The 22,566-nt window shown below is 45.6% G+C and overlaps 1 protein-coding gene across 3 annotated transcripts in view; it reads right to left on the minus strand.

Moving 5' to 3' along the window:
- The window catches only part of LOC141489058 (uncharacterized), a 33,295-nt gene extending 11,004 nt beyond the window's left edge, over nucleotides 1–22,291 (minus strand). The window contains exons 1-9 of one of the 3 annotated variants that reach the window (XR_012468887.1): nucleotides 21,981–22,291; nucleotides 21,184–21,250; nucleotides 17,982–18,043; nucleotides 15,134–15,188; nucleotides 14,305–14,342; nucleotides 13,230–13,328; nucleotides 12,390–12,456; nucleotides 9,934–11,746; nucleotides 4,247–4,370 (exon numbers count right to left, since the gene is read on the minus strand). Coding sequence is in view for 2 of the 3 variants with exons in the window: in XM_074189674.1 (XP_074045775.1) it covers nucleotides 9,969–11,746; nucleotides 12,390–12,456; nucleotides 13,230–13,328; nucleotides 14,305–14,342; nucleotides 15,134–15,188; nucleotides 17,982–18,043; nucleotides 21,184–21,250; nucleotides 21,981–22,112 (2,298 nt within the window). In the remaining variant the exon portion in view is untranslated. Of the gene's footprint in view, nucleotides 1–1,964; nucleotides 4,371–6,675; nucleotides 11,747–12,389; nucleotides 12,457–13,229; nucleotides 13,329–14,304; nucleotides 14,343–15,133; nucleotides 15,189–17,981; nucleotides 18,044–21,183; nucleotides 21,251–21,980 lie in introns of those variants that run through there. The other 2 variants (XM_074189674.1, XM_074189673.1) reach the window with 2 other exon arrangements.
- Nucleotides 22,292–22,566: the final 275 nt, after the last annotated feature.

The following is a 22,566-nucleotide window of genomic DNA, read 5'->3' on the forward strand; positions in this document are numbered from 1 at the left end:
GCCTTGGGCAAGCCACTTAACCCTGTTTGCCTTGCAAAAACCTAAAAAAAAAATTTGGTTGCCTGGAAAAGTTCATCAATATTGCACATCAGTTTCATGATGCCATGCTTGCCCGGGTTCTTGAGATTTCCTGGTCACCTAGAGTGAAACAAGGATGTGTCCTTGCTTCCATTCTTTTTAACATAGTTTTTAGCCATGTTATCAAACATCTTTACTGAGGATGAACAAGGGTATTGAAGTGGGAGACTGCACTGATGGTAAATTCTTCAGTTTGAAAAGGCTATCTCTGGTTCAAAGGATATGGATACTTTAGTCACTTTATTTGCATAATTCCAAATTGTTTTTCAAAACAGCTCCATCAACAATGAATTAGTGTGCCTTTCTTCCATACCCCCTCCAGCATTAATTATTGCCATTTTTGGTCAATTTGTAAGGAGTGAAGTGAAACCTTGGGGTTTTTTTTAAGTTTCTGTGGGGTATTAGAGTTATGTGACTTGCCTAAGATCATGCAGTAAGTATCTGTGTCCAAGGTCAAATTTTACCTTGTCCAAGGTCCTCCGGAAACTAGGGCCACTGTGCCACTTAGAAGCCCTGGTGGGGGTGTTTTGATTGTATTTCTCTTATTAGGGATTTGGAACATTTTTTTCCATGTTGTTGTTAATACTTTTAAGTTCTTCTGAGAACTTTTTATTCCTATCCTTTGACCACTGTTTATTGGGGAATGGCTTTTAGTCATACATATGTACATATATACTTATGCATAATATATATATATATATATATATATATATATATATATATATACTTCTCTATCATCCATTCATTTCCCTATCTATCTCTCATTCTTTCTAGGATTCAAAATCCTTATCAGAGAAACTTGATACAAAGGCTTTTCCTCTTTCCTTTTTATACTAGGTGCATTTATTTTGTTTATGCATAAGCTTTTCAGTTCAAGTAATCAAAAGTTATCTATTTTATCTTTTCTAATTGCCTCTTTCATTTTTTTCATTCATAGTTGTGGGATGAATGTTTCTCTTCTAATTTTTTTTACACTGATTTCTAATATTAAGGTCATATATTCATTGTGGAATGTGTTGTGAGGAGCTGATCTAAGCTAAATTTCTGCCAAACTGCTTTCCAAGTTTTCTGAGCAGTTTTTATAAAACAGGGATTTATGATAATCTAACACTGGGTTATTGAGTTCTAATGCTTCTGAATTGCTCTTGCCTCATCTGTTCTATCCCAATAGTATGTTGATTGACAAATGCAAAAGTTTTTTTTCTCAGTGCTGATCCTTTTTGACCTATCTTCAGTGACTGATGCTGTTGTCCACTTTCTTCTCTTGGATTCACTCTCTTTTATGAGGCAATTAATTGGTGCAATGAATAGTGTCAGGTCTAGAGTCAGGAAAACTCATTGTCTGAGCTCAAAATCAGCTTCAAAACACAGTGTAACCTTGGGCAAGTCATTTCACCTATTTGCCTTCATTTCCCCATTTGTAGATTGGGGATAATAGCACTTAACCTTCTGAAGTAGTTGTGAGGATCAAATTAGTTTGGCACATACTAAGTGCTGTATATATAATGTTATTATAATTTCTATCTATCTGTCTAGATATTTAGGTTTTTTGCAACACAATGAGGTTAAGTGACTTTTCCAAGGACACACAGCTAAGTAATTATTAAGTATCTGAAGTCAGATTGGAACTCAGGTACCCCCAGTCCAGGACCAGTGCTCTATCCATTACACCTAGCTGTCCTATTATGATCATTTTTTTTTTTTAGGTTTTTGCAAGGCAAATGGGGTTAAACGGCTTGCCCAAGGCCACACAGCTAGGTAATTATTAAGTGTGAGACCGGATTTGAACCCAGGTATTCCTGACTCCAGGGCCAGTGCTTTATCCACTGTGCCACCTAGCCGCCTGTATTATGATCATTTTCAAGAGATGGCTCCATGTTGCTTCTCCTCCTTCCTGTCTGATTACTTTTTCTCAGGCTCCTTTGGGAGATCATCACCCATATCCCATTCCCTTTACTATGGGGGTACTCAAACACTGGATCCTGGGAACCCTCTTCTCATTTTCTATTATCTCTTTACCTATGTCTCCCAAATCTACAGATCTGTTCCAAGTCTCTCTTGAATTCCAATCCCCACATCACCAACTGTCTATTGGACATTTCTACCTGCATGTTCCTTGGTATTTAACATTCAAACTCACCTGTTTTACTCACACTTGTGAATTATACCCCTATCATATCTCTTGTCCACCTCCTCCTCTCTACTCACCTCAGTGTGATCATCACATGGTCATCATCAATTCTTCCCTAACCTTTCGCAATAGACACTCAACTGATTTTCTCATGTCCTGGCTACTTGGTCTTCCTTCCTGTTCAATGTTTTCCATGTGGCTGCCAGGCTGACTTTCCTAGTCATAAATCTGACCCTTTCATTCTTCTCAAATGTCTTCAATGCTCCTTTTATCGAGGAAAGGGGCTATTTTGGAATGTGTATCCCCCCCCCAATACTTATCAGAGAGTCTGATGCATAGTAGGTGCTTAATATATGCTAATTGATTTATTGATAGTAGAGGTAGAATACTTCATATGGCAGCTCAGAAGCAGATCTATGCAAAACATTTTATTGCTATAACTTCCATAAGCAGCTTTAAAACAATGTATTACATTATATATCACATGCATGAAATGTATTTGAGTCTTATGATAAAACTTGTTGTCAACACCTCCTTATTTTAAACACAGATACCTGCTAAAATGGAGGGGAAGGGTTGGATCTGAACAGTAACAATAATTGTTTTTAGTCTCATTCAAAAAATGGGCATGAATATGAAGTCGTGTGATGTCCCTTCACTGAAGTTGGCAGTAAGGTTCCCCCCATGTACCCATTCTCCATTAGTTATTTAAAACAAGTACAGGAAGAATACTCAACAGGGTTGATTATAAAAATGACTTGGGAAATGGCTATTATTTTCCTCTGAAGCAAATTAAAACCTTTCCCAGGAGTAAACCAGGAGAGTTTGAAGTTCTGCCTAATCTAGGATATCATCCTTTGATTGGGTCATTAATCACAGAGCCTAAAGGTGAAACTTTCCAATCTCTGGTTTCATGAGCTTCTAAACACTATACCTCTTCTCCTCTATCCCTCGGGGAAAACCTCCAGTTGGCACTAGGAAAAAGCAAAAGACTATGCCAGCACAATTGACTTTTGGAGTCTAAAAACTAATTTATTATATTTTTCTCTACTTATCCTAGAGTTATATCCCTAGATTTCAAGGGTCTACAACCCTAGGGAAGGCAGAGGGGCCTTCAAAGTAGAGGACCAGAGGGTCATTGACTTAGAACTGGAAAGAATCTCAGAGGTCAAATGAATCCAATGGCCTTATCTGACAATGGAGTAAACTGAGGCACAGAGAGACCACAAGATTGGAGGTCAAGAACTAGAAGGCTCCCTATTTAACATATGATGGAACTGAGATCCACAGAGACTTAAGAGGCAGAGTCAGGGCTCAAACCTCAGGGATCCATCTGGCAGGACAGAAATGGAATAGGAACCTCTACTTTTCAATAGTTATTCCTCAGCCGGCTCTTCATACAGCTCTTAGGCCAAGACTATGCTTAATATTTTGTGCAGGTGACCCTTTGCACTGACAGAGAGACCTGAGAGCAGAAGCAGATCTATGCAAAACATATTTTACATTATAACTTCCATAGCAGCTTTAAAACAATATAATACATTAAACACCACAAATACAAATTGTATTTAAGAGTCAAATTATGATAAAAATTGTTCTCAGCACCTCCTTATTTTAAACACGCATACCTGCTGAAATGGAGGGGGAGGGGATGGATCTTGGAGGTAGGTCATGAGACCTACCAGCACAACTCAGTCCTCATCTCAGGGGGCAAGACAGAAGGGGTGGGGACCAAGAAATAACATGAGGAAAGCTTCCTGAGCTCCTACTTTGTGGAGGATAGGATTTGGGAAAGGAGATGTTAGCAACAAAATGAAGGGATGGTGGAAACCAAGGCAAGGTTACAGGGGACTACAGGTGTGAGAAGATAAGGGTACCAGTTAAAGGAGCTCTTTTTTACTCCACTTCTGCGACAGAAGGAAGAAATGCTCATTAAGAATAAAATATGACCATTCCTGCTATTACCAGTGGCCCCCCAGAGGAGACATACACATACACACACATACCAGAAAGACCTCATTTCTTCAGTACCCGTACCTTGGCCAAGTCCCCACAGGTGACTCCTTGGCATGATGGATAGGAACCGGACATCCTAGATTTCATTAACCTTCTACTAGGGGAATCTCCTGGGTCAGTGGGAAAGCATCTGATATCAGGGGCCCTGTTGACAGAAGTGATCAGTCAGTGTGAGCCCTCTCCTCTCCCCACTCCCCCCAGGTGTTTCCTGAGTGTGCACCCATAGAGCAAGAGATCTCTTCAGGTTTGGTGAAAAGAGAAAGGTGACAAAGGAGGCCAAAGCAAAGGGGAAGACTCCTCGGAGTCCAACATGTGGTGATGTTCAAGGAGACATCTGCAACTTTAAGAATGCTAAGGGAAAGAGTCATTCCCCAGAACTCACTCTTGTTTTCCTCTGTCTATTCCCACCTACACAACTTCTCCAACTTCTGTTTACTCTGTATACTTGGATGTGGAGTTGTAAGGTGGGATCTGAGCTAGGGTGAACAGAAACAGTGGCTTTTATTCTGAATCCTTAACAAGAGAATATACCATTTGGACCGAGGTAATGGATAGAATACTGGGCCTAGTATCAGGAAGACCTGAGTTCAAATATGGCCTCACATACTTACTTGCTGTGTGACCCTAGGCAAGTCACTTCATTCTGCTTGCTTCAGTTTCTTCAACCATAAAATGCACTGGAGAAAGCAATGGCAAACCACTCCAGTATCTTGGCAAGAAAATCTCAAAACAGAGTCAGACATGACTGAAAGGACTCAACAAATCCTTCCTACAATATTGAACTAGGGAAGATTCTTTCAATTGATTTAATGGCTAAGAATCTGGGAGGAAGGTAGAAGGAAGGCTTTGCCTTCTCTACAATATGGACAGTACTGCAAGGAATACTTGGAAAAATACACAAATGGGTTTTTTGTAGTTTCCTAAATGAGCTTGGAAAGTTCAACATATTTAACCAAGGATACCACGTATAACTCAAGACAACATACAAAAAAACTCCAGCAAAGGCGTACCTCCTCAATCTACCTCCAATGGACAGTGATCTCACAGGAAGAGTCTGAAAATCAACTATTTCTATGTTAAAAACAAAGAATATTTGATTTCAAAATATTTAAAATACTTAAAATACTTATGTAGCCGAATCTTATTTCTATACTTTCCATGTTCCCTCCTAACAGAATTATCCAAAATAGGCAAAAACAATAGGATGGATAGACTATGGGGAATAGGTATAGGTACTCTGGCTCATGGAGAATCACACCACACTGGAATTAGGGTTGATTAAGCAAATGATTAAAGAATTAGCCTTTCAGAAATAACTTGATGTTGGCCTTTTAACCCATGAATCCACCTTTGGCCTGGAGATAAAAGAGGGGGTGGTGCGCACAAAGAGTTGGCCAATAAGAGATGGAAGGAATCAATAACAATATTGATAAGTACCTACTGTGTCCCAAGAACTAGGTCTTGGGGTTGCAAATAGTGAAAGCCAACATTTACAGAGCAGTTTAGGGTTTATAAAGTGTATTCTGATGCAAATTAAAACAATTCTGAGGTGCCACCTCCTGCCTATCAGATGATATAAAAGAAAAATGACAAATGCTAGAGGGGATGTGGGAAAACCAGGACACTGTGCACTGTTGGTGGAGATGTGAACTGATCCAACCTTTCTAGAGAGCAATTGCCTTCCCTTTGATCTAGCAATACTACTGATAGGTTTGTATCCCCAAAAACATGTACCAAAAAATATTTATGGCAGCTCCAAAGAATTGGAAATTGAGAGGGTAATGGCTAGAACAGTTATGGTATATGAATGTTATGGAGCACTACTGTTCTCTAAGAAATCAGAAAAGCCTGCAAAGACTGGCATGAATGGATGCTGAGTGAAGTGATCAGAACCAGACTGTTGTACCATATGACAGCAACATTGTAGATGAACTCAGCTCCTTTCAATAGTTCAGGATTCAAGAACCTAATAAGGAAAATGCCATTTACACTCAGAGGAAAAAATGTGGAGTTTGAATGCCAACCAAAACAGGCTACGTTTGCTTTTAAAAACTTGTTTTTTTCCCTTTTGATCTGATTCTTCTTTCTTTTTTTCCCCCAGGTTTTTGCAAGGCAATGGGGTTAAGTGGCTTGCCCAAGGCCACACAGCTAGGGAATTAAGTATCTGAGGTGTATTTGAACTCAGATCCTCCTGACTCCAGGGCCAGTGCTCTATCCACTGCACCACCTAGACATCCCTCTGATTCTTTTTTTCATTACATAATATGGAAATATGTTAAACATAATTGTACAACCTATACTAGATTATTCACTGTCATAGAGAATAAAACAGAAAAATATTTAACTCAAAACCATCAAAAAAGATGAATGTTGAAAACTATCTTTACATGTAGTCAGAAAAAATGAAATATTTTTAAAGTGCTGAGTTACCACGTTTGATTCAAAGACAAAAATGAAACTGAACCACGAAGAATGTCAATTTCTTATGATATGGCAGTTATTGTGCTGGATCCAGGGGAACCAGGCCCTGCCTTCCAAGAGCATTGAGCCATCTACTATGTGCCAGTTGTGTGCTAAGAAAGAGCCCCTTATTTCAAAAAACAATCCTATTGGGGAGAAATACATACAGATAATCCATATGAATTGTGTAGAACAGAGGCGGGAAACCTTTTTTTCTGCCAAGGGGCATTTGAATATTTATAACATTCTTGAGCCACACAAAATTATCAGCCTAAAATTAGCTTGCTATATTTAGTGAAATATTTCATTAATTCAAGGCAGGTCAGATGTTCCCTGGGTAAAATACACAAATGAATAGTCATTGGGAGGGCAGGGAAGGCATAAGGAGCTGGGGGAGAGAGGGATCACCTAGAAGGGTGCACCTGAGTCTGGAAGGAAATGAAGTCTAAGAAGCTCAATGAAAGAAGAGGGCATTCTAGAAATAGGGACAACCCAAGCCAAGGCTTCAAGATAGGAAATGGAGACTAGCATGAGCAATCCTGAGGTCATCTCTACTGGACTGTTGTTGAACTGCAGTCATCCTTCATGCTTGAAGGAGACCAATAGGGGTCAAGGTACAGCGTGGCTGACAGACCAAGTTCAGAAGGTTCTGTTACAAGGTGGGTGCACATGAATATTTGGGGTGGAGATGGTGCTAAATTGATGCATGTCAGGTTTCCTTTGAGTTGCTTCAATTCCACCATGCTCATAGAATACAGCACCCTCTCTGAGGAGGGCATGCCAGGCTGGATGGTTCTGGGTCAGTGTCTCCTGTGTCTCACGATTAATTCAAAATTTTCCAGAGACCCTGAAAATGTCCTTATATTGGTGTTTCTGACCTCCATAGAAGCACTTTCCTTGTGTGAGTTCTCTGTAAACGTTTTTTTTTTTTTAAGAAAGAATACATTTAGCATTCCAACAACATGGGCAGCCCATCGGAATTGCGCTCTCTGTAAAAGACCAAGTTTGAATGCTTGGTGGTTCTGCTCGACCTCAGCATCCAGCATGTTATCCTGCCCAGTGCTCTTCAGAATCTTAAGTGACTTCAGGTTTATTTTTCTGGCACGGCTGGACCACAGAGAGAATGTAGAGGAGAAAGCAATAAAGAAGTAATAAAGCCGGAAAAATGGAACAGAGGGCGGTGGTGAAGAACTTTAAAGCCAGAGTTTCTATTGTGTTCTAGAACCTGTAAAAGTCACTATGGAAGGATAGAGACCTATGCTTTAGGAAAGTTCCTTGGGGGGCTGCTAGATAGTGCAGTAGATAAAGCACCAGCCCTGGAGTCAGGAGGACCTGAGTTCAAATCCATACTCAGACACTTAATAATTACTTAGCTGTGTGACCTTGGGCAAACCACTTAAACCCATTGCCTTGCAAAAACCTAACAAAGCAAGTTCCTTGGCAGCTGTGGGGAGATGGCTTGGAGCCTTAGATGGAAGATACTGGGTACAGATGTACTCCACAGGCTAAAGTTCCTCAGCAAGAATCAAATTCTAGGACACAACTGTCAAAGAGTTGCACAGCTCTGACAAGATCATAGGGTTTGGGAGCTGGGACCATGGAAACCACCCGGCCTGGTCCTGAAGGGCTTAAGTGGCAACCCAAAATTGTTACCAAGGCTGCAGAAAGTTAGACCAGGAATACTCTTCCCACCTGTGTGCCCATGTGTTTACATGTGTAGTCATAGAATTTAAAATGTGTATGCACATGGATATACACATACACATGCATATAAATGGTCTTCATTTTTTAAGACAAGCATGTGAGTTGGATTGGGGGGGGACTGTGCTCAGTCACCAGACTCACTTTCTCCTCTGATGCCATTTGAATCCAGTGGTCAGAAAAGAATCAGGATGACTGGAGATGAACCTGGATATGAGCAAAGTGCTAAGTGACTTGCCCAAGGTCACACAGCTAATGGATTTGAACTCAGGTACTCTTGACTTCAGGAATGCCACTCTACCACTGCATCACCTAGCTACCATATATATGTATATATAAAAGATGTGTAATAGGATCACTGTCATATCAATGACAGTGATTCTATTATATTTTTGTCCCATAAACATATTCTGGATGTGTCCTCCACTTGCACAAAATTGGGTTCCTAGAGGGTGAATTGCATCTCTTCTCAGACTTCTAGGGATAAAAAAAAGATGTCTAGTGTCTTGATATCAATTGCCAACATCTCCATGAAAGAACTGACCAACCAAAAGGTTGGTGCTTCCATATCATTTAACTGATAAAAAAAAAATCAATTTGCTTCTATAAAGATACAGAAGTAACAATGATGATAATGAATTCCGTTTAACAAAGTTGAGCTCAAAAGGCCTATGGGACATCTGGTTGACTATGTCCTTTTATATGGTTGGTGGGACCAGTTTGTTCTTCATTTTCAAAGACCATGACCTCAGGGAGGTGATGCCATGACAAGCAAGTGAATTGGTTTGGGGTGGGGGGTGCTGTGCTACATCACCAGCCTCACTTTCTCCTCTGAAGCCATTTAATGCAGTGGTCAGATAGGAATCAGGATGACAAATGAACTGAGACCAGAGTTATTTCTTCATAGAAACAGCCAACTGAATTCCTAGAAGTTTAAAGACATCATTGAAAGAAAAGGCAGGGGGCGCAGTGGATAAAGCACCGGCCCTGGAGTCAGGAGTACCTGGGTTGAAATCTGGTCTCAGACACTTAACAGACCAAGAAGGAATAAAAGAGGAGCAGCACCAAATAAAGGGCAGCAGAAACACTGAGGATGCAAGAGAAGAAAGAGTGGGACGGGAGGTGCAAGAGTACAGATGACTAGACTACAGAAAATAGAAAGATCAAGAACTGGGGGGTCAAAACCAGATTCTTGACCATCAATCAACTTGGAATTTTCAAACACAAAGGGCTCAGAATTCTGTCTGCATGAGGGCTTCTGTGACATCATGTAACAACTGGGGAAACCTAGGCCCAGAAGTGATTGGTTTGTCCAAGGCTGTCTAGGGAGAAAGTGATAAAGCCAGGGGCGAACCTGGATCCTGGGGGTTCATGACACCAAGTTACTTCTATAATTTCAGATATGCACATACATTTCAAAAATCATGTATTTGTTTTTTATTTTAACGCATTGAATTCTCATTGAAACTCAAGATATTCCAGGGCCACTCCTTTCCACCAGTGCTATTTATAGTTAATAACACTGATTACTTTTAAAAATTACCTACCCTTTATCTTTCATCTTTGAAGAGTTGAAGCATTTCTATGTCTGGGAGTCTAACACTTTACGTCTTTTTGTTGGGGAAAAAAAGTCTTCTTTCAAGGTGGTCCTGGGCAAAGTTGTGCAGTGGACTGTAGGGACTGTCTCACATGAGGAGTTTCTGGCAATGCCCTGGGGGAAAGCTGCCTTCTGGAGCCCCTGGAGACCATCCCGGGGAATGAAACCTTCCAGAGAATCCTCAAGTTTGCTGGGAGTCAGCATTTTGGACTTTTGCCTGGATTTCCTAAGGGATAAAAGCTCCTGGGCCCACCGAGTTGTTTCTTGGGAGTATGCATCAAATATACTATCGATGGAATCCTGGGCTTTGCAGGTTGTCTGTTCCATGCCAAAAGGCAAGGCCTTTCTTGCCCCTTTCTTTCTAGGAAAGCCTGTCCCTGGGCATGCTTCAGAGGGTGCAGAAGCTGAGAGCTCCTGACAAAGTCTTTCATGGGGCAGGGGAGCATTCTTGGGCGTCTGTGGCAGCCATGGCATTCCCATGGATCCCTGCTTTGATGTATCCCCTTCAGAACTTTGCTTCAGAGGGCAGAATCTCTCCTTTGCACTTGTCAAATTGGGGGGCAGACACAAATTGAGGGCTGATGGGGATTGGGATCCCATGGAGCTCTGGGAGGGGCTGGGGACTGCCTGTCTCTCAACCATGGTCCTGGAAGGAGATTCCTGAATGGAGAGGTTATACAATGTTTTCTTCAGAGGTTCCTGGGAGGGACTGTGGGCTGCTTGTCTCTGATCTATGGACCTGGAAGGAGATTCCTGAATAGAGTGGTTATACAGTGTTCCTCTCTGAGCTGCCAGGGAGGGACTGAGGGTTGCTTGTCTCCCATCTATGGACCTGGAAGGAGATTCCTGAATAGAGTGGTTACGCAGTGTTCTCCTCAGAGACGCCCGGGAGGGACTGAGGGTTGCTTGTCTCCCATCCATGGACCTGGAAGAAGATTCCTGAATGGAGAGGTTATACAGTGTTTTCCTCAGAGCTTCCCGGGAGGGACTGGGGGCTGCTTGTCTCCCATCCATGGACCTGGAAGGAGATTCCTGAATAGAGTGGTTATGCAGTGTTCCCCTCAGAGCCGCTCGGGGGGGACTGGGGGCTGCTTGTCTCCCATCTATGGACCTGGAAGGAGATTCCTGAATAGAGTGGATATGCAGTGTTCCCTTCTGAGCTGCCAGGGAAGGACTGAGGGTTGCTCGTCTCCCATCCATGGACCTGGAAGGAGATTCCTGAATGGAGAGGTTATACAGTGGCCCCCTCAGAGCTGATGATGGGGAAGAAACACTTGGGAAGCAGGTGGGGCCAATGGGTAACAATTCATTGTCCTTGGCAACACTGTTTTGTTCAGAATAGGGCAAAATATTCTGCTTAAAATCCTTTCTGCAAATTAAACTATTTTTCTCATCTGAGATAATTTCGAATGTTTGATTAAGCTTGAGAAAACTATTTCTCATTGTGAAGGTGATGTTAAGGCTCTTCTTCTTTTGGACCCAGACTTTGGAGGCATATTTATTTGTGGAAACAAGGACACTCTTCTGAGAAGGTAAACACTTAAACAGCGAGTACAACATTTCGACATAGATGTCACTCAGTGTGAGGTCCTGGGCAGATTCTTCATCTTCAAAAGTAGTGACACATAAGGACCTACTCAAGTGTTTTCTTTTGGCTCTCCAGTCTATCAAGCTTTGATTTGGGGACATCTCAGCATCTTGGGGGGATGAAGTTGGATGATCTGGAATTCCATTAGTCTTCCAGGGGCCATTCCTGCTGTGATCTGAGAACAAATGAAGACCAAATGAACTGGACAGAGAAATATTTCTGTGTAATTCAGTCAAGCCCTGCTTTGTGGCTTCCCAGAGGTATAGAGGTGGCCTGGGCCTTGAAGACTAGGCCACGGCAATAGAAGATCTGGTAGGTTCTCACATCTGTCAAGGCTCTGAGGGCAGCCCTACACCATGCTGGGACATACAGCCCAAGGAACACTGAGTAGGGGGTCCTCATTGGGGAATTGGCCACTGGGGACAAATTGGGGTAGCTGTCCCTGTGCCCTACCAGGCTAAAATCATCACTCCATACTGATTCACATTGGTTCACATTCACATGCCCAGTGGTCCCAACTGAAAAACCCAATGATTTGGAGATGTGTCTTTAAAAGTTAAGTTTTAAAGTGGGTGGCACAAGAGAGCTCAGCTGAATGTGCTGCTCACCAATCAAAGACATTTCTTTCTTCTTGAAACCTTTAGTCAAGTCAGGACAAAGAAAGGAGCTGAGGAGTCTGATCCCACTCCCTGGCCTGGCCAGGGTTTGGCAGACCCAGCAGGAGGTAGGAAAACTCCCAATGATTCCCCATAAAGGAACCCCAAGACTGGCTCTACAAGGTCTGTCCTGAAGATGTCTGGAATGTTTGGGTCACTCACCAAAGAAAGGTTTGGATGAAAGGATCATGGGATAGGACTGCTGGTTTTCCTTGCTGAAACTGTCGACCTGGAAATAAAGCACAAGTCAGATTTAAAACCACGGTGCATGAATAATTCCCTAGCTGTGTGACCTTGGGCAAGTCACTTAATCCCACTGTCTTGAAAAAAAATCCCCCAAACCAATCCCCCCCAAAAAAACCATTGAGCAAGGCTGAAAGTATCTTGATCACACAACTGAATATGTATGAGGAAGCAGCTCAACATCAAAGTCCCAACAACTGGCCCTGGAGTTTCTTCCTCAGAGCCTCTGACACTCTGACAGTTGTCGGACCTCGAGCTGCTACAGGACCCTAGATATGCTAGGGTCTCTATTTCCTCCACCCCCAGGGCTGGAAACCAGGGGGGGGTCCAAACCTCATGATACATGCACACTTCCCCCACTGATCACCCCTGACTTCTCACCCAGCAGTCCACTCTAATCTTGGACCACACAGATGGTGAAAAACAAAGGTTCACAGAAGCAGAAAAACCACATACCATACCCTCCATGACATGAACAGATAGATCAACCAAAAAAACACTTCGTGAACTGTGATGAGTGAGATTCTTAAGACCCCATCCCTCACTTCCTTGGAGAGTCAGGGGACTGGGGGGGAAGGCGCACTGGGGAGAGAATGGCATTCTTATTTTGATGTATTGGTTAGCTTGGTGAAATTGTTGTGGTTTTTCTTTTTTATTCTTCATTGTAAGAGACGGAGAAAGTAGAGAGAAGGATATAGAGAAAGGCAGGTAATGTAAAACACAAAATAGAGCAATAATATTAATTTAAAAAAAAGTTACCTTGATCAACTTGGGATGCTCATCTTCCAAAATCACATCGACTCGGGCCATGCATTTCTTGTCTAAATCATTTTCTGGAAGGCTTCGAATGCTGTCATTCTAGGTCCAAAAAAAAAAAAGTCATATGCTCAAAAACTCAACTGTACAGCTCCTTAAGTAAGATCCTTTTAATATAAAGGCCAAGTCTACTAGAGGAAGAAAGAAATGGCAAATCTATGTGTTCGCAGCTCCAAGAATGCCCAGCTTTCCTCTTAGGGAGAGAAATGATACCTAACTCACTACCTGGCTATCTCCAAACCAGTAATCATGCTGTTTGGGTCAGACACCAAGCCCTGGAGGAATTAACCCTTTTAAGTTAGGAACCTACTGTCCCTATCATGAGACCTCTCCTCAGGGCCCTCTCCAGCCATCTTTGCACCCAGTAATTCTAGAATCATCATCTTATCAATGATGTCACTTCTGCAACAGGTGTCCTACTGACCCTTCATCATCCCAGGAACTTCATGCTCATTCTTTCCATTAGAACATAAGCTCTGGGGGGGCAGCTAGTTGGCTCAGTGGATAGAGCACTAGCCCTGGAGTCAGGTGGACCTGAGTTCAAATCCAGATTCAGACACTTAATAATAATTCCCCAGCTGTGTGACCATGGACAAGTCACCGTATTGCCTTTAAAAAAAGAATGTAAGCTCTGACTTTTGGAAAGGTATGATCAGCATGTAGCACACAGCTTGCCATGGTAAGGACTTAACAAATAATGTCTTGATTCATTCATAGAGGGAGTTACCTCCTAAGGATTTCCCAAACCAGTGAAACCATAGGTCAAGATGTGAGAACCCTGGATTGGAATCTATGACTATACTTTCCCCACTCATTTTAAGTCCTTACTATTTGGTAACTCTTGCTGTAGTGAACAGTCAGAACATGTTTTGGGGGGAGGAAGAGGGGAGAAAGCCCCCAGGGTTAAGTTTCCTATGTCCGGGGAAGTCTTAATTCATGCAAACCTCCTTTCTTCCTGTCTAACTCTGCCCAATTGTAGAAAAATGAAAGGAAGTTGTGTTGGAGGATTGGGTTTTACCTTCAAGAAGTTATCAACATTCCTTTTGCCTTTGACATCTAAAAGCAAATAAATAAATAAATTCCAACTGGAAATTGATTAATTTTTATTATTCCGAAATACATTAAACTTTTTCAAACTGCATCATTGATTGCTTCACAAATATGCTAATGATTCTTAGACATAACCATCATTGTCTCATTAGCACTTGATCCAGATATTTGTGGTAGAATCAAAATCATGTGTCAAGCGATAAAGCAAGTAGACTTTAATTTATAACAATTCCTCTGGCTGATTCTAAATGTTTAGCTGCCAAGCACCCTGAAATGCTTATTTCAAAGGGTACAGAAAATTCTCAGAATCAACAATCAAGTTAGAATGATCTGAAGAACAGTGATAGCAAGTGGAGTCCTAACCTGGAGAGCTATTTCAAAGGAATAACATTCGATTATAGCTCTCAGAAGACAAGAGGTTCAAATCCTGCTCCAGTCACTTGTGTGATCCTGGACAAGTTACTAAACCTTTGTCTTAGTAAGGTGTGGTTGTTGTGAGATCAATGAGATCCTATTTACAAAGCACATGGTATACATGCATACAGATGTTAAGTTATTACAATGAGTCAGACCAATGGACTTCCTGAGAACACATCTTTGGAAATGGTATCTGAGCTGGCAGGCATCAGGCTTCCAGAATCGCTCCTAAGCATGGATTAACCAACATTCCAGAAACCTTACTAAAGAGCTAAGTACCTTAGTTGTTCAGTTCACTTGGGATCTAAATTCTCCTTGCAAACCAGGAGTTCTTATACCACCCAAAGTTTATTCACAAAATGTTTAGAGGTTTGTCTTACCTGTGACAGTGCTTTGCGTGACCTTATCTATACTGTATTCTTTCTCCAGGGATGTCTTAAAAAAAAAAGTTATGACATTTGAAAACGTCAACAATAATTGACTTTAGTTATAGATTCTAACTCTATAAACAGTAAAAATTTTTTCATTTTGACAGACTGGAGAGGACACTGTCTTCTTAGGCCATTTTCTCTAATAATGTTCCCATTCCATTCAGACAGGCCTCAAGGTCCAAGAGTAGCCTTGAACGACTAGGACCACTTACTCTGGACTTTTGAGATGTGCTAATGACTTAGAGCTGATCTTTCTGAAGCTATTAGGAGTTGGGCGTGCTTTGGGGAGGGGGAGGGGAAGAGAAGGGATGGTTTATGGGATTAAGTAAGCTTTTTATTTCTTCCAGGAGATGGATTCAGGGTTGGAGAGATAGGGAAAGAATAAGATTGAAAGCTCTTGAAGCTGGTTTTGCCAGTTGCCTAGCACAGCATGAGATGTAGTCAGAGGATCTGAGGACAGCCATCACTGGGCCTCTCATGAGGCCATCCACATGCCACACCAACACAGCCTGGGGCTAGCCCCTATACTCTCAAAGCCTAGCACACTGCTACCCTCTTCTCTCATCTCTCTGAGAGGCCAGAAGATGGCTGAATGCCAAGCCCAACAGGGTTTGGAAAGAAGGGAAATCTCACTGTGGGTGTTGGCTTAGAGAGATGTACAGATTTCTATGAACGTCCCTTCATGGTTATATCTAAGCAGCTGTCCCAAGCCCTACTCCCTTCTCTCTGGCCAGGCTTCTCCGCTGCCAGAGACTCAATCACCATCTCCAGACAAGAGGAGTGGTGGTGTCTGGGTGTCCCAGAAGTCTTAGAGAAGCTTAGCTTCAGCAGCTTAAATTTACATATACACTGCATTCAAAGCATCCCTACTCCTGTCTTTTCTTAGGTTCCCAATCCTGGCTGTTATCCCTGCCTGGTCCTGCCTTCATGTCCTACAGACAGCCTGCTGCCAAGTCCTCTTCTCCCTGAGACACCTGTACCACCACCAAGGCTCTCCCCACTGCAGTACGCTGGCCATTCAGTGGCCAAAAGGCAGCTCTGACCTGTCTCTTCCCTTCTTAACTCCAATGCCTCCCTCTGACCTCTGGGGTCCATACAGATTTTCTTTGGCAAGAAGGATGGGTAGCTCTTCATCACTGCCCCTTCTCTTTTCCAAACTCTGGATCCAGACTGGAGGCACTGGCATGGCTGATCCCACTTTGCTTCTGTGGCCCTAAGACTCAGGTTGAATCCCACCTTGGATGTCCCTAGCTGCTCCTATCCTTCCTCTGAAACATTCTTCAATTTATGCAAGGTCTTCTATTGATGTCCCTCAATAAATTGGAAGCTCCTGGAGGGTAGGGATTGGTTTTCCCAGTGTTTAGCAGTCTGGCACTCTGAGAGGCTCCTGGGTAGGCTGGCTGGAGCAGTCCATCAAACAACCAACCAACCACACTTCAGGATCCCAGAGTCAGAGCTCTGAAGGGTCCACTCCCTCATGAAGCCTCCAAGGCAGGATCTGAAGCCAGGCTCTCTGCACAAACAAATACATAGTGTTTCTTTGCCCTGGAGCAGTCTTTTCCCTTGGTCTGACCAGAGCAGGGATTAGGTCTCCTCATCCCTGGCAGCCACACATCTCTTCATACCTAAGGGGAATGAGTCCTTTGGAGCTGACTTGAAATGAGCCTGGGGTCCGCTAAATCCCTTGACTCTTTTCTAGACTAACTCTACTTCCAGCTTCTTATCCCTAGGAAGAAGACCTTTTTAAAACATAGGTAAGATTTTATACTTCTCTCCATAAAGTATCATGGAATATCAAGAAGCTTAAGTGGATGGAGAGCCAATCTGAGAGGCAACAAGGGAAGCCGTGCCAAGCTCTCAGTGACAGCCAGGGGGTCAAGAGCAGAGGTATAGAGCCTCATAACATCCTGGGTCCTGCACCCCAGTAGGCCATCAGGACTACCTAGGGACCTCATTTAAAGTAAAGGCTGAATTTCAAGTTTGGTAGGATGACCAGTAGGAAGAGCAGCAGTCCACTGGTTAGGAGTCCAAGGTCTCCTTCTTCCCTAAGTTGCATACCAAGAGGGTGGCACTCATGCTCTTAGATCTTGGCTCAGGGCAGTTGGTGGTGCACCAGTCCTGGAATCAGGAGGACCTGAGTTCAAATTTGACCTGAGACACTTAATAATAATTGCCTAGCTGTGTGACCTTGGGCAAGTCACTCAACTCCATTGCCTTAAATAAAAAATTAAAAAAAAAAGAAATTTCAACAATTGGATGAATATACCTCTGATTGTACTTAAATAATAATTAAGATCTTGGCTTGACTCCCAGGAGTACCCTGAGTCATCTCTGGGCAGGAAGGGATCTTGAAAGGAACTCCAGCATTGGAGAGATGAGAAAAGACAGAAGACAAACCCAAGACTTGAGAATTAGAATCGTTCTCATTCCTCTTGCTCTAAGGCTTGCAAAGTCCTTTAAAACTTCTCATTTGACCCTCCCAACAAGCCGGGAAGGGAGGTGGGTGCTGCTGTCATTTCAGGGAGGAGATACCAGTGTCAGTGACTTGCCCAGGGTCACACAGCACTTAGGACTCTGAGGCCTCACTGGATCTCAAGTCTTCCTGACTGGATCTGGAGCTCTCCTTACTGCCCCAAAGGACAGTGTCTGAAAAAGCTCAGAAATACAAAAGTAGGTGAAGACTGCTTTCAAATACAGAAAACAGATGATTGATCAATTATAACAGATGTGAAAGCTCACACTTAACACTTAGTTAGCCATGCAGGCATTGTTTGTGAACTTTGCTTTGAACCAGTACCTGGATAGTCTGTAAGATTCTTGTTCTCTTGGTCACCAGTCTTCCACCCCATTTTCTTAGTCCTTGGAGGGAAAAAAAAAATTAGCACACAAATAGCACAACTTTAATTCATTTTCAACTTGTCTTTACAATCTGAATTGGTTTAAGAATGCTGGGACTTGAAACTTCCCCCTTAGGTAGGTACACAGCTAGTTTCTTCATCACTGGGCCTCTAGAATGTGGCTGTTCCCTAGGTTCAGAGCTCTTTGTCTTTTCTATATTGTTATTTCAACACTTTCCTATTTCTGTTCAGCTTCACTTACTTTATATCAGTTCACGTAAGTCTTCTGGAACTAGTTTAGTCATTCTGCAATTGATGGAGAAGGCTTTGTTTTCTGTTATTTTATCTTTGAACACAAAGGTCTTTTCCCCTCTTAATCTGATCTGCTTGGAGCACAATGGCATTGCTAGGTCAAGAGATATTTAGGGGGCAACTAGGTGGCACAGTGTGTAGAGCACTGGGTCTGGAGTCAGGAGGACCTGAGGCCAAATTCAGCCTCAGACATTTAATAATGACTTAGCTATGTAACCTTGGGCAAGCTACTTAACTCTATTGCCTTGCAAAAACCTAAAAAACAAACAAACCAAAAAATTACCCACGAAAATAAAAAACACATGGGATTACAAAGAAAGCTAATTAAGCTGAAACTAAGAAATAATACCATCTCATCCAAAATCGTGGACCTCAAGTCTCCCCATGAACTGCAAGATCTCTGTACACCCCTAGATAGAACCCCTAGATAAGTCTAATTTCTAGTTGTGAATTTTACATCCTACTATTTTACTGAAGTTATTATTTCAATTAATCTTTAGGGATCTTAACAAGCCATCATGTCAAAGTGACATCATTTTGTTTCCTCTTAATTTATTCCATCAATTTCTTTTTTTCTTGTTTTTATTAATGAAGACCTAGAAGAGAAAATTCTTGGGAATAACATATACACAATTCAACCTCAAACACCAGTATCATTTTATCAGTGGAAAAGACATTAGAGAAGGCCTGATATCTACCTTGCCCCCAACAAGCAGGGACTGGTAACCCCAGTGGCTCCCACGGCCTCCAGAACCAAATACAAAATACTCTGTTGGGCTCCTCCCAAGCCCTTCATAACCTGCCCCCTCTCTCCTCTTTCCCTCTCCAGGCTTTCCTCGCTTTCCTCTTGGGCCACCCCCCATGCCTGCCAGGTTCTTTCTCCTCTGCTTGGATTAAGGATATCTTTGCTTCTGCTGACCCAGTCCTACCTAGAGTGCCACCTTCTACAGGAAGCCGCCTCTGCCACCTGCCCAGTTCCAGGGCCTTCCCTCTGCCCACTATCCCCCATAATGATCTTGTACAGAGCTAGTCTGTGCAGCCCCAGCAGCTCATTCCACATGGGAATGAAAGCCATCATTCACAGACCACTGGTCTGCAGAGGACTTGAGGGATGGTTCATTCACTGGATCCTGTCTCAAACTTGGGAGGGAGAGACAACTAGGATCCCCACGGTACAGTATGGAAACTGAGGCAGTTTGAAGCACAGACTGGGCACGAACCTTGCAGGCAATTAGTGGCTGGGTCTGGGACAGGCCGTGGTGAGGAAAGAGGGCCAAGCACGCTCCGGTCAGGAAGCAGAGGAGCCAGAGAAGGTTAGAAGGTAGGAGAACTAGCAGAGAAGCAACTCTGAAACCAAGAGGAAGAACAGGAGAGGCTGCTAACTGGGGCCAGTATAGGTGAGATCAGAGGCGGAGGGGGGGTATCAGAGGACTAGGGCAGGGGCCCTCTCAAGGGTTGAAAGAGTGGGGAGTCAAGACAAAGGACCAGGACATCTAAAATGATGAGGGGTCAAATGGGAGTGGGTAGAAAAGAAGAGGGAATCTCTAGGCCTGGGCAGATGTCAGCCAGTAGTAAGGCCAGCACAGGACCACTCTGGAGGAGCTGCCCCCAGCTGCCCCAAGGTCCCAAAAGGAGGAGCAGACTGCTGGGCATGAGGAGAAGTTGGCAGTGCAGCAAAGGAGAGGATGATAGAACCAGGAAGCACCCTGGTGGGGAACTAAGGAGGAGCCCCTGTGAGTCAGGCTCCCCTCGGCATTGGAGCCAGCTAGGCTGTGGCAGGAAAGGGTGGCCACGTCCCCTGCATCTCCAACCACACATTCAGAACAGGACTTATTTTTCCAGGATCTGGAAGGGAGCCCTCATCTTACAGATGGGGAAACTGAGGCCAAGGGAAGTTACCCAAGCACAAAGCTGCAGGGCAGGATTTTTTCTTTTCAAATCCCAATGTCTCCAGTGCCCACCCAGGCAGACAGTCTCACAAGTGCCGACCAGACCTTCACCATGTTTCTCCACAAGTTTTGGGGGCTCTCGCCTTTTAGACAGAACCCAGTCTCTTCTTATGCTTTCCAGCTGACCTCGCTAGGCTTACTACTGGCCATTTCTGCCTTCACCCTGTAGTTCCTTTTTTTTTTTTAAAGACAAATGGGGTTAAGTGGCTTGCCCAAGGCCACCTGGCTAGGTAATTATTAAGTGTCTGAGGTTGGATTTGAACTCAAGTCCTCCTGACTCCAAGGCCAGTGGTGTATGCACTGCGCCACCTAGCCGCCCCTCACCCTGTAGTTCTTGAATGCAATAGTCACCCTCCATCAGGTCTTTGGACTCCCAGTGTCCTCTCCCTCTCATGCCCGTCCCTCGTTTCCTTCAAAGCTGAGCTCAAGGGTAGTCTCCTATGGGGTCCCTAGCCTGATCCTCGCGTTGTTCCCTGGCCTGTATCTGACATCTAATTCTCTTACTCCCATTCCCACCCAGAGCGGGGGCAGGGTAGGGCAGGGTTTACTGCTGCTTTTGTAAGAGCACCAGCTCTTTAGAAAAGTAATCGCGACAGAGCTTATTATTATTATTAAGTGCTCCGTTGATGGGGTGTTTTTATCTTTCAGGAGAGGGTGAGCTCCCTGAGGTCCAGGCCTTTGGGCTCTCTAGCTGCCTGATAATGGGAGAATGAAAAGGTGGCACCCAAAACAAAGCCTCAAATGTGTGGCCCCACACAAAAGGGCCTGAGAAAAGAGGAGATGCTGATGTTTTGGGGGCTTGACTTTGGGGCTCTGGAAATGGCTTGGGGGGGCACAGCAATGCGAATTCCTTGACCCACTGTGGGCCCCACAAGGAGCCCCTTCTCCCTCGGGGACTTACCCTGGGGGGTCTGGTAGGTCAGGCTGTCCATGCGCACAAGGGCGTCGTCCTCGAAGGGGTGGTTGTACTGCGGAGGAGGAGCAAGGGGCCTTCAGGGCCGGAGCCCCCCTGGATTCCCCAGGGAGCCCCCCATCTCCTTTCCCGGGCCCCCTGGCAGCCGGCTCTAGGCTCCTGGGCACAGCAGCACCTCCCTCCCAAGCCCCCACTCCCACAGCCAGTGGGGGGCTCCTGGGGGTGCAACGAGAAGCCCCCTGCCGGGGGCCACGGGTCCCTCCCACGGGGGCGCAGTCCCGGGGCAGCGGGGTCCTGGGGGCGATGCCCCGGGGGAGGCGGGGCTCACGTGGGGGGGCATGGCCGCGGGGTGCCCGGGGGCGGGGCAGAGCCGCGGGGTGCCCAGGGGCGGGGCAGGGCCGCGGGGTGCCCGGGGGCGGGGCAGGGTCGCGGGGTGCCCGGGGGCGGGGCAGGGTCGCGGGGTGCCCGGGGGCGGGGCATGGCCGCGGGGTGCCCGGGGGCGGGGCAGAGCCGCGGGGTGCCCGGGGGCGGGGCAGGGCCGCGGGGTGCCCGGGGGCGGGGCAGGGCCGCGGGGTGCCCGGGGGCGGGGCAGAGCCGCGGGGTGCCCGGGGGCGGGGCAGAGCCGCGGGGTGCCCGGGGGCGGGGCAGGGTCGCGGGGTGCCCGGGGGCGGGGCATGGCCGCGGGGTGCCCGGGGGCGGGGCATGGCTGCGGGGTGCCCGGGGGCGGGGCAGGGTCGCGGGGTGCCCGGGGCATGGCCGCGGGGTGCCCGGGGGCGGGACCTCACCTTGGCCACCAGCTTGCTCATGAGGCTGGCGAACCGGCGGCCGCTGGCCCTCAGCATCACCATGAGCCGCCGCTGCCGCTGGGGCTGGGGCTGGGGCTGCCGGCGCCGCCGGGGGGTCGCGCTGCCCGCCATGCCGCGCCGCGCCGGGAAGGGATGCAGCGTCGCCGCCGCCCCCTTAGAAGCCGGACCGGAAGCCTGGCCCGCCCCGCCAGCCCTTATTGGGCGAAACCTCCGCAGTCATCTTTCCGGTGCGTCCCTCTCATTGGCGGGGCCGCGCTTCCCGCCCCCTCCGACGAGTCGCGGGATTTCATTGAGCAGAGACGCTGCATGTCCCGCCCTTCTGAGGGAGACCTGGAGGCTCATTGGCTCTTTTAAATGCCTTGCCGCACCCATCCATTGCAACGGTCGGGGACGCTCGGCCGCCTGGGGTCTGAGCTCCGCCCTCTGGCACAGCCCCGCCCCAAACTGGGGGTGGGGGCGGTGCCTCGCTTCCCCCCCCCCCCCCCCCCGCCTTGCCCCCTCCCGGCGCCCGGTTTCTGCCACCTCGGGGTGCGGGGCGGAGGGGGGCTCCCGGGCCTCGTGGCCG

The sequence above is a fragment of the Macrotis lagotis genome, chromosome 5, assembly GCF_037893015.1.
Source record: "Macrotis lagotis isolate mMagLag1 chromosome 5, bilby.v1.9.chrom.fasta, whole genome shotgun sequence".
Lineage (NCBI taxonomy): Eukaryota > Metazoa > Chordata > Mammalia > Peramelemorphia > Peramelidae > Macrotis > Macrotis lagotis.